Source organism: Pteronotus mesoamericanus, unplaced genomic scaffold (assembly GCF_021234165.1).
Source record: "Pteronotus mesoamericanus isolate MK-2021 breed Mesoamerican mustached bat unplaced genomic scaffold, CSHL_Meso_final contig_56, whole genome shotgun sequence".
Lineage (NCBI taxonomy): Eukaryota > Metazoa > Chordata > Mammalia > Chiroptera > Mormoopidae > Pteronotus > Pteronotus mesoamericanus.
The window spans coordinates 5,157,627-5,170,603 of NW_026555201.1; the positions used below are offsets into that span (position 1 = coordinate 5,157,627).

Genomic DNA, 12,977 nt, shown 5'->3' on the forward strand with positions numbered 1-12,977 from the left:
TTTATACATTACTCCATAGAAGCTCCACGGACACTTCAACAGTTTTAGACAATGTTCTATCCATTTTAACTTTTCATTTTCCATGACCTTAAGGATAAACTTAAGAATATAAGAACACCTCAGTTGCTCAGTTTCTTCTAATATATGGGGATTATATTTTTCTAACAATTCCTAATTTCCCATGCTATGTTATCAGTTATTTTCTATATGTATTTTTATAAATATTTAGGTTCTCTTTCATCTATTGGACCGAGTTCGAGAATCTTCTACCACTGCAGACAAAGAAAAGATTGAATCTGGAGGTGGCAATATTCTCATTCATCATTCAAGGGACACAGCAGAGAAGCAGTGGGCTGAGACGTGGGTTTTAACATTGGCTGGAGTAGCAAGAATCTTCAACACTAGAAGATATTTACTGCAACCTTTAGGTGTGTATGTATTACTTTTCCTGGTGATCTAAGTAATTTATGTTAAAGGAAATTGGGAAAATATAGAAGATTTTTTTGAAATTCATATATAATGCTACTTCCCAGGAATAATCTTAACTGCTAGTCTTTGCGTTTATATGTGGTGTGTGCCTAAGTGTTATTTTCATTCATTTTATTGAGAAAATATGTATTGGATACCTACTATGGGCTAGCCTCTGGGGAATACAATGAGGAGCAAAAAATGCACCATCCTTGCCATCATGGGCATGAAAAAAGAAGAATAACTACATTAAAACAGAAAAATTGCTACAGTTGTAAATGCTACATACAAGCGATGTATTGTGAGCTTATAATAGGTATTTAACCAGGTCAGTGAGGTCCTGATAGGCTTCCAAAAGAACGTGGTATTTTATCTGAGATCTGAAGAGTATGTAGTAGCTCATCAGGCTAAGGTAAAATGAAAGGTGAAGAGACTTAGAGGCAGAAAGAACATGTAAAAGAAGAGAGAATTGAGGAGGGGATGTTGAGGACCCTAGTATATGTGAAGGTCTGGAATGAAGAGAACGAGAGAAAGTGTGATTCCAGATTGTAAAGTTAGAGAGAAGCCTGTTGAGGACCCTAGTATGGTTGAAGGTCTGGAATGAAGAAAACAACAGAAAGTGTGATTCCAGATTGTAAAGTAGAGGCCAACCAGACAAAACTTTGGAGGTCATGTTCATAATCTGAGACTTCATTCTAATAGCAGTGAAAAACCACTAAAAGGTTTTATTCATGATATGACATGATCAGATATGCAGTCCTAAAAGATCATTTTGGATGGTATGAAATGGCAGCAAGGAAGAATGGCAGGACACTATTAGAATTGTCAGGAAGCTGTTGGTATAAATCAGTGGTTCTCAGCCAGGACTAATTTTGTCCTCCCCTCCTTCCCCTCAAACATTTGTCAATGTCTAAAGATGTATTTTGTTTTTTTTTCATGTCACAACTAGGAAGGGACAGGTGCTGCCAGCATCTGGAGAAGAGAGGCTTGGGATTCTGCTACACATCTTACAATGCATAGGATAGCCCCCACATCAAAGAATTATTCAACCTAAAATGTCCATAGTACTGAGATTGAGAAACCTTGATGTAGATTATAGTACCTTCAAATCTGGTGGTAGCAATAGGGGTAGTAGAAAAAAATAAACAAATACTTTTGCACATAATTGTGAGCATGTTTACATATTATTTTTTAGTTTATCATTTTATGTTTGGCTTCTTTTTCTGTTTTTTGATAAAGCATAAACATATTTACTCTTTACATAGGCATTTTTGTGTGGTACTCTTCATGGGTATTTTTTGCTTTTTTTCAAAAATAACTTAATAGTGCTTGATCCATTTTGCACTATAAGTATCCTAATATATAGATCTATTTATATATATAAACATATAGGTATATATCTTTTTAAAAGAAATATAGTTATATATAGATAGATATAGATATATAGTTATAAAAGATATATATAACTATCTTTTCTATATATATCTTATAAGGATATATATTTCCTTATATATATATCTTATATCTATATCCTTAAAAAGATATATATATCTATGTATATATGAGGATATATAGATTATATATATCCTTATAAGATATATATAGAAAAGGATATATAAAACTATATATCTTATATAATATATCCTTAATAAGAATATATTATATAGAATATACATCCTTATATAATATAACCTTATAAGAATATATTATGTTATATCTTAACAATATCTTATATTATTAAGAATATTAATACTATATTTTATATAATATATCCTTTTAAAATTATATATTCTTATATATTAGATATATAATTATTAGATATATATTAGATATATAAGAATATATAAAATATACTATATATATATAAAAAGATATAGTTCCTTAAGGATATATAATATATCTTAATATATAGATATGTATATATAGATATAAGATATATAAGGATATATATATCCTCATAAGACATATAGGGATATATATCTCTATATCGAGATATATAAGGGGGTGTGTGTATATATCTATATGGATATCAATATAGATATATACATAAGGATATATATAGATATATAGATATATATATAGTTCAGCATAAGCAGTGCCTGCTTGAGTGTGGTTCATAGGGTAATGGTATGGGTGTGATAATTTATAGTTTTAATTCAAACATTTCACCTAAAATGTCATGTGGTGTGCTTGAGTGTGATATTGTTATGTTACAGAATTACATGCTTATGATTTTGTGATAAAAAATATTGCAATAGAAGTCTCAAACAGACTGCCTGAGGTCAGACAGGGACGACATCAGACATCATCAGAGGCAGATCCAGAAAGTAAAAACAGCGGTCTCCTACCATAAAAGTTCACACCACAAAGGCAGGAAATCAAGACAGATCAACTTAAGCAGAAGCAAAAGAGAAGAGTCTTACAAATAATGAGAAGACAAAGAAATATGCCCCACTCGAAGGGAAAGGAGGAGTCCCCAGAAAGAGAACTAAATGAAATAGTGGCAAGTAAACTATCAGATCCTGAGTTTCAAACAGCAGTTCTAAGGAAGCTCAATGAGTTCAGTGAGCTCAGAGAGAACTACCAAAAACTATAGGGAAACTATGAGAGGCTTACTGCAAACTCTGTCACCATGAAAAATGACATAGAAACTATCAATAAGACACAAGAGGAAATGAAGAATACAGTTTCTGAATTGAAGAACACAGCAGAAGGAATCAAAAGCAGGCTAGATGAAGCCAAGGACCGAATCAGCGAGCTGGAGGACAAGGTAGAAAAAAGCTCCCAGAAAGAACAAGAACATGAAAAAAGACTCAAAAAGAATGAAGAGGCATGTAGGGAAATGTAGGACAACCTGAAATGTAATAATATCCATATAATAGGGACACCAGAAGGAGAAGAAGATGAGCAAGGAATAGAGAACCTGTTTGAAAAAGTAATCATGGAAAACTTCCCTAACTGGAGGAGAGAAAAAGTCACACAAGTCCAGGAAGCACAGAGGGTCCCATTCAAGAGGAACCCAGTGAGGCCCACTCCAAGACACATCATCATTAAAATGGCAAATATCAAAGATAAACAGAGAATCCTAAAGGAAGCAAGGGAGAAAGAGGTAGTAACATTTAAGGGAGCTCTGATACAGCTAGCAGATGACTTCTCAACAGAAACACTGCAAGCCAGAAGGGAATGGCAAGAAATATCCTAAGTAATGAAAAGAAAAGATCTGCAACCAAGACTGCTCCACCCAGCAAGGCTTTCAATTAAAATGGAAGGCAAAATAAGGAGTTTCCCAGACAAAAGAAGGCTAAAAGAATACACCTCCACCAAACCAGCACTGCAAAATATGCTAAAGGGACTGCTTTAAGATGAAGAAAAAGTTTCTATGAATACCCAGTTCCTTTCAGAGTTGCCAATACTTGATATTACCAATATTTTTAAAACTCATTAATCTGATTGTGACAATGATGTTATTTTAATTGTTCCTTTACCATTTATTGAAACTAAACCTGTTTTAGTATATTTATTACCTATTTCTATTATTTTTTAAAAAAAGCTTTAAATGACTTTTTGGTATTCTTTATCCATTTATTGATTAAAGGTTTGTAGAACTTTATTCCCTAAAAAAAAACAAAAAACAAAAAACAAAAAAAAACAAACCTATTAACCATGTTTTAGATATGTTGCAAATACTTTCCTATTCTATAACTTTTTATATGTATAGATCTATATAGTCTTAAATGTTTAATATAGTCATATGGTCAATATTTACTCTATAACTTCTGGATTTGCATATTTTACTTCAGGTCATGAAAAATATTAGTTCTTTTTTCTTCTAAAACTCCTTAGATTCTATATATTGATTTTTAACTTACCTGAATATTTCTTGTATTATGTGAAAAATAGGGCTCTATGTTTGTTTTATTTCAAGTTATAGTGGTCCATGCACCTTATTTCTTGAATAAACCTTATTTTACCCATTGATTTGAAATATCAACTTGATCATATATTACATTGTTAGGTATATATGTTTGTCTCTAGAATGCTCATTATATTTCATTGATCTACTTGATTATTCTTGTGTTGGTGTCACAGTGGTTTAATTGCTGAGACTTTATAATGGTTTTACATTTTTTTAATATTTCATAATTAACTTTGGCGTTTATAAATAAATAAATAAATAAAATTCATCTGCATTTAAGAGAGAGAGAGAGAGAGAGAAATGAAACTCCTACCTTTTGTGACAACATATATGGAACTGGACAATATTAAGCTAAATGAAATAAGCCAGTTGATTAAAGACAAATACCATATGATCTCACCTAAAAGTGGACTCTATTCAACAAAATAAACTCATAAACAAAATAAACTCATAAACAAAATAAACAATAGGCACAGAAACATGGAGCAGGCTGAAAGTGGCCAGAGAGGATGGGGAAAGAGGACAATGGTGGAAAGAAGGGGAAGTGACTAGACAAAAACGTATATGAATGACCCATGGACATGGACAACAGAGTGGGAATTGACTGTGAGACCGGGGGACGGGGGCAAGGGATGGGTGGAGGAGGTAAAGGGGTAAAAATAGAGACAACTGTAATAGAATAAACATCATTTATAAATTTAAATTTAAAAAATATTGTAATAAAAAGGGGCATTATTTGTACCATGCCCTGTGTGTGTGTCTTTAAATCTTATGTAAAATGTATGTACAATGAAATGTACCAATTTTAACTGTACATTTGCTGAATTTTGAGAAAATAAGCATCATTTTAATACCTCCATAATAGTTACTTTATTTTAAAAGCTAAGAACTAATACATATAGATTTAGATTTTTAGAAATGAAGATAAGCAGTTTGCATCGCTTTGATAATTTTTTATAACTTGAAGACTACAAATGGATTTTATTATTGTATAATGAGATTCATATTTTAACGTAACCATGTGCAATGTACTATAGTCTTTCAGAAAAATAACTTTTTCCTCGACATACAGTATATTAATAGAGAAATTGCAGGTCTTTTCCCCCTATGGCATAGAATATTCTACATCTGACACTCTGTCACCATTCTCGTTGGTAAATACAATGTTTCATATGATTTTTGAATTAGGATGGCATCAGGTGAAAGTGCTTTTGTTTAACTATTTTGATAGTTTTTAAACATAATTTGTCAAAGTTCTTTGAGCAGTTTACTGAAAAAATCTTTTTTTATTGTATATGAAAATCATACTTCTATTTTTAATAAAAGAAATGAGTATAGAGAAGAGGCGTATAACTAGGAAGGTGTTATGGTTTGTCCTGTCAAGGAAGAGTATTACTTATTGTTTCATACCACACCTACTTCTAACTTTTCCTATTAACTGAATGCTTCCTTGGGCATATGAGTTCATCTGGGTTTTGTTTGGCGTTTTTTTTAAGATTTTATTTATTGACTTTTTAGAGATAGGGGAAGGGAGGGAAAAAGAGAAGGAAATAAATATCAGTGTGTGAGAAATATAGTTGCCTCTAACACATCTGCAACTGGGGACCTGGCCCGCAGCCCTGGCATGTGCCCTGACTGGGAATTGAACTGGTGATCTTTTGGATCTCAGGCCAGTGCTCAGTCCACTGAACCACACCAGTCAGGACATTTTCTTTTTCTTTTTTTTAAATATACATGTTTTTAAAGTATATTTTATGATTATACTATTACAGTTGTCCCATTGTGTTTTCTCCCCTTTATCTCTCTCCTCCCTGTTCTCCCTTCCCTCCAGCATTCTCCATCTCCCCCCCACCCCCGCCCCACTTAATTCATGTCTGTGGGTTGTATATATATACTCTTTGGTTTCTCCATTTCTTATATGATACATAACCTCTCCCTGTCTATTTTGTACCTACCAATTGTACTTCTTATTCCCTGTACTTTTTCCCCATTCTCCCCCTTCCTCTCCCTACCGATAACCCTCCATGTGATCTCCCACTGCTGTGATTCTGTTCCTGTTCTAGTGGTTTGCTTAATTTGTTTTGTTTTTATTTTTTTAGGTTCAGCAGCTCATAGTTGTGAGGTTTTTTTTGTCATTTTACTGTTCATACTTTTGATCTTCTTTTCCTTAGATAGGTCCCTTTAACATTGTATATAACAAGGGCTTGGTGATGATGAACTCCCTTTAACTTGGCCTTATCTGGAAAGCACTTTTTCTGCCCTTCCATTCTAAATGATAGCTTTGCTGCATAGAGTATTCTAGGTTGTGGGTCATTGCTTTTCATGACTTTGAATACTTTTTTCCAGTCCCTTCTTGCTTGTAAGCTTTCTTTTGAGAAATCAGCTGATAGCCTTATGGGCACTCCTTTGTAGGTAACTCTCTCCTTTTCTCTTGATGCTTTTAAGATTCTCTCTGTGTCTAATCTTCGGTAATGTAATTATGATGTGTTTTGGTGTGTTTCTCCTTGGATCCAACTTCTTTGGGACTCTCTGAGCTTCCTGGACTTGCATGTCTGTTTCGTTCACCAGATTGGGGAAGTTTTCCTTCATTATTTTTTCAAGTAAGTTTTCAATTTCTTGCTCTTTCTCTTCTCCTTCTGGCACCCCTATGGTTTGGATGTTGGAGTGCTTAAAGTTGTCCCAGAGGTTCCTAAGCCTCTACTCATTTTTTTGCATTCTTGTTTCTTCCTTCTGTTCCGGTTGAATGTCTATTTCTTCCTTCTGTTCCAAATTGTTGATTTGAGTCCCCGTTTTCTTCCTTTAACTGTTGGTTCCCTGTATATTTTTCTTTCTTTTACTTTGTCTAGCCTTCACTTCTTCCTTTATTTTGCCTCCCTACTCAGTCATTTCTGTGAGTGTCCTGATTACCAGTGTTTTAAACTCTGCATCTGATAGGTTGGCTATTTCCTCCTCGCTTAGTTGTTTTTCTGGAGTTTTGATCTGTTCTTTCATTTCGGCCATATTTCTTTGTCTCAGTGCACCTGTTATGTTGTAAGGGGCGGACCTTTTGGTGTTTACCAGGTGAGGGCAGCCCACTTTGCCGCACTGTGGCACTGCATGTGGGGAAGGGGCCAGAAAGGGAATAATGCTTCTTACTCGGCTCTTGCCCCACTTTCAGTCACTTCCCCTGCTACCCACAAGTGGATTGTGCCCTTTCAGCTACTGATTTCTGAATGGGTGGGCTTGTGTATGCACTAGGATCCCTTGGACCTCTCCCACAGACTCTCCGGTGAGACTTGGAGATAACACCTGCTACCGCAACCCCCACAGTTTTTTACAGCCAGAGGTTTTAAGGCTTTAGTGTCTTGGGCTGGAACCCTGGGTTGCACAGTCTGTCTTGCATCCCAGTTGTTCTCCCGGCTTACCTGCACACAAATGTAGGGTATTCTGTTCCACCAGCCCCCTGCTTCGTCTGTCCCAGTCCACCAGCCACCACATTGTCCCACATCCTCACCACCCAGGCTGACAGTCTCAGCCCCTCCTACTAATCTGGATGAATGTTTTTTCTTTAACTCCTTGGTGGTTGGACTTCCATACAGTTTGATTTTCTTGCAGTTCTAGTTGTTTTTGTTTTTCAATTAGTTGTTATCCTTCTTTTGGTTGTGCAAGGAAGCAAAGTATACCTACCTATGCCTCCATCTTGGGCCAAAGCCCATCTGTTGTCAAAAAAAAAAAATCAAGTATGGTGCCAGGTGGGTGCTAGACTTATTGGAGGGATCACTTCATTAATTATATGTGTTTAACCACTGTGCTGTACATCTGAAACTTTATAAAATAATCTTGAGTGTCAACTATAATTAAACAATTTTAAAGTAATAATTAAAAATACATAAATAAGCCATTTATAGACTTTGCAAAGGGGAAGACTTTAAACCTCGGTTATTTATATATTTCATAACCTACTTATGTTATTCTGTTTTGGAAAATGTCAAATCTTCATATTTTTGCATCTTTTAAATGCAAGTATGTAGGTGTGAAAGCGGCTCTTAAAAATGTCTATTAACACAGCTGTTGGGCTAGATTGCTATAGTAATAAGTTCATTTTTTGTTGGGCTTCATAGAAACAAATTATACCTGGTCTTAGAGAGCTTTATTATAAATATGTTTAGTTAGTTACCAGAGTAGATCAAGAGATTGAATTGATGAGTGGAAAACAGCAACTACCATTCAGCCCATGCTCTGCTGCTGATGGATTAGCAGAGACTCAGTTTCACTTGAGAGAAACAAATTTACACTCACTGTAAAAGGACAGTCTATTCTTTATGGTGTATTTTGTCCTGGTAACTAACTGTTACAGGTAGAAATGTTTAAGAAAGTTATACAACTATAAATTATTTAAATTTGAAAACTAAAGTGTAAAGTCAAGGTTTAATGGAGTATGGCGTAGTTTATTTTAAACATTTAGACCTATAAAAGCATGTGTTATACTGTTACAACTTATAACTTTCCAGTATGTTTAAGAATAACATCTTAGTCATTAATAAAGGTGGATAAATAGGTTGAAGATGTTACTAAAAAGCTTTTGTTTTTACCCTCTTTTTTTCTGTTCTCCTTTGTCAGAACTACTAGGAGATAGTATGCACATGTATACTTAAATTTATAGAGTTTTGTTTTTAAGAGCAAAACATTGTTTAATACACCCATTATGTAATCTCTTTGTGGTGCCCTTTTCCTGTACCTGAAAAAAAGTTTTCTGGATTTTCAGGTGGTCATGATTCTAATTCACATTAATAATACCCTAGCACTTAAGTAGTTTTTTCTACTTCCACAGGAGTTTAAGCAGAAAAATGAAGCAAATAGAATTTAAAGTGTCTAACAGAGAAAATTTGATCATTTTTATGGTGATATATATTTTTTTTCTTCCTAATATAGGAGACTTTTCACGAGCATGGGATGTTCTTCTTGACCATATACAATCAGCAGCACTCAGCAAAAACAATGAAGTATCTCTGGCTGCACTGAAAAGCTTCCAGGAAATTTTACAGATTGTGTCCCCTGTCAGGGACTCAGATAAGCCTGAGACACCGCCTGCAGTTAATGTTCCTGTGCCTGTCCTTATAGGGTCCATATCAGGCCCTGGTCTGAACAGGCCATTTGTAAGAACAGATTCCATTGGAGAAAGACTCGGAAGATACAGTAGCTCTGAGCCACCCATAGTTACTGATGAACTTGAAGATTTGAATCTCTGGTGGGCTGCATGGAATACCTGGTATAGAATTGGATCTGAAAGCACTAAACCTCCTATTACTTTTGATAAACTGACTTTCATTCCCAGCCAGCCTTTCCTTACAGCTTTAATTCAGATATTTCCAGCTCTCTACCAACACATAAAAACTGGTTTCAACATGGATGACTTGCAAAAATTGGGGGTAATATTGCACAGTGCTGTTTCAGTCCCAATAAGTTCAGATGCATCCCCTTTCATTCTTCCATCTTATACAGAAGCAGTTTTGACAAGTTTACAGGAAGCTGTACTTACAGCTTTAGATGTTCTCCAAAAGGTAATTAAATTCTTGTGGCTATCTAAGCAATAATGCATTTGGTTCTCTGGAATTTTTTACTTTGCTATATATTTTTGAGGGATGAATTCTGGATCATCGAGATTATTGTATGTGTATACTTTGGGATAAATTCAGCATTGTGAAGATCTAGTTATTTTAAAAACATGGTTTTCTGATGTAGTTTTAAAAGATAATTCAGCTTTGTTTTGAGAGTCTTTAAGAAACTGCCTGCATCCAGTTTTTACTCACGAGCATTTTTGATGTTCATGCATGTCTTCATACGAGGATAATACTTTTTAGAATAACTTCAGTAAAGTAGTTATATAATTAGAAAATTAATAAGCAGTGGGGTTATATTTTGTCTTATTTTTCATGTGCACTTATATTTAGCTCTGAAATAATTGAAAGCTTTTTTTTTTTAAAGTAAGGATAAACTTATAAAGTATGTCACAGGAATTTTAGAAAGCTATATTTTTACCTCTGTGTGTTTTACTATAAAAAATTATTAAAATAGACCTAAAAAATCATTGAGCAAAATCCCAGTTAGCAAACAACACCAGATCAAAATCAAAGAACTCTTTAAACTTTAAAGTAATTGTTAATGTAAGTCACAGCACCCAAAATGCTAATGGAAAAAAAAAAAGCCAACTGAAGAGCCAGCAATTCCAACAAAGTAGCTATGACATTCTAACAGTATTAGAATGGAACTAGAACCTGATTACACATATGTGATCAGTAACTATTTATGTCATATAAATCATGTTTTTCATAAACTTATTACATGTATCCAACTGGAATGATGAAAACTTTCACAGTAAGAATGGTGGTTTCTGCTACATAATACCTCTTAATTAAGTCTAGCTAAGCAATAATTCTTTAATCTTTTTAACCCAATTACATAGAAAATAAATTGTGTAGAAACCTAAAATTTAAGAGAATCTGGCTTATTAAAAATTTTTATTATAGGGATATCAGTTTGCCACAATTGAAATCAAAATTGTTGTTTTTAAATGCAGTGGGGGGGGGGAAATGTAGCTTCTCAGTAATTACCTTTTTCTCCTTGATTGATCATGCTCATAAATTGCTTATAGACTGCCCTAGAGGGAAAAGAAAAGAAAAGGGGAAGGGAAAGGGAAGGAAAAAACCACAGTCCTTGTGGGATGCCTGTAATCTACAACTCTCACTAAGATGTTGGATTCAAACTTTTATGTATATGTAGAGTATAATAAAGTAGAAACAACAAATGCCAAAAATTCTTTTCAAGGGAAAAAAAGCATATAATTTTTTTTTTAACCCTCTGCTTTAGCAATAAGACAGTAAGTGGAATCTTTCATCACAATTACTAGGAATTTGTCCTGAGCTTTTAATGGCTTTCAAAACAGCATTTACTTTCAACATGAAACTTAAGAAGCTTTATTGTTTTTCCTTTATATCAATTGATATTTTATATTATTAATTTTTACTGTATGCATTGTTTATTACTTACGAGGTTATCTAAATGTTGCATAATACTGGAAAGTAATACAACATGGATCTTTAATTTAATTTCCTGACAGAGAAAAATCAACATTTTATTACCTGTAAGAGTGTTTTTATATTTTCCCCCAAGTATGTTGGAAAGTTTTTTGCTTTGGGACTTTATCCTTAAATTAATAAGCTATTCAGAAAAACATTTTACTGATTAAAAACTCTTTTCCTTCCTAAAGGAGAAACTCACTTTTGATTTCATGTTACCCTTATATTCAGGGTCACAGTCCTGTCTTGGTTCTCAGATCACTAGTTCCCAACCAAATTTACTTAGTTATGTATGCTAATTGATTTTTTTTTTTTTTTTTGGCCAGAATATTTTCGCACATGTGAGGGACCTGATAATTTGATTATCTGCTTTTTATTAAGTTCTGAGATCAGAAGACTGCATCTGTTTTATTTATTGCTAAACTTCCTAAAGTCAGATGGCTAGATACCCTGTCTGCCCCCATCATCACAGCTGCTGTGTGGTACCCCAGGAGACACCATCACATTGTGTACAAAGTGGCGTCTTTGCAGTTGTGCAGTGAAGCCGTGTCTTCTACTTATAGGGTCAAGTTTCTGCTCTACTTCAGATTCCTCATCTATAAAATGAAAATAATAAATCTACAACTTTTTCCCCTATTAAATGGGATAATATTTGTAAGATATGTAGTGCCTGGCACCATTTAACATTCAGTAAATGTTACTTTAGTTGTTACTACCTTTATCATCAAGTTCCCTAGCAAAGGTCCTACCTAGTACGTGGTAGATACTGAATGAATTATTAAACATGACTCAGAGAGAAACCTTGAACCATACCAGAGGTTAGATGTCCAGGGTTTGTTTGTTTTTTTTGTTTTCAAATACACACTTTCAAAGACTATTTTGAAATACAGTTTAGATAGCTTATTGATTCTCAGCTTTTGGAATAAAATCTGTTACCAGATTTATCCTGTATTTTGGTATTATACAGACTTCAGAATACTGAAGGAGAAAAGCCAATAATAGCTTTTTCTTAGATGGAATTTGTTGTTAAAAGAAAAGTCAACTCCATAGTATGCACTTTAAAATCCCAGAATAGCTTTATAATCTATAACACTGTTTATATGTTTTCTTTTTATAAAGAACCACAGAAAATCAAAATGTATAGTCAAAGTCATTATTTGGTGCTAACATAATTCCAGACAAATTATGATACTTACTTTTGTAAGGTATCCACAAAGGCTTTTTTGGTTTTTTCTTCCCCAGTCATTGAAAATAAAATGATTAACTTAGGATAATTGTCTTTTTTCCACAGTAATTACTGCTTGTTTATTTCTAAGAGTTAAGACTGAGCAAGTGGTTAATAAAGAAGGTGAGCTGTGGCCAGTGTGGCTCATTTGGTTGGAGCATTGTCCCATAACTGAAAGGTTACAGGTTCAATTCCCTGTCAGGGCACGTACCTAGGTTGCATGTTTGATTCCCAGTCCTGGCACATACGGGGCAACCAATCAAAGGTTCTGTCCCTCATCAGTGCTTCTATCTCTCATCAATGCTTCTCTCAA

At 34.1% G+C, this 12,977-nt stretch overlaps 1 protein-coding gene across 3 annotated transcripts in view; it reads left to right on the forward strand.

Annotated features, from left to right (window-relative positions):
* Positions 1-12,977, forward strand: part of MON2 (MON2 homolog, regulator of endosome-to-Golgi trafficking) — a 120,408-nt gene that overhangs the window by 73,794 nt on the left and 33,637 nt on the right. For all 3 annotated transcript variants that reach the window (XM_054580029.1, XM_054580030.1, XM_054580032.1), the window contains 2 exons: positions 230-428; positions 9,296-9,924. In XM_054580029.1, coding sequence (XP_054436004.1) covers positions 230-428; positions 9,296-9,924 — 828 coding nt within the window. The remainder of the gene's footprint in view (positions 1-229; positions 429-9,295; positions 9,925-12,977) is intronic.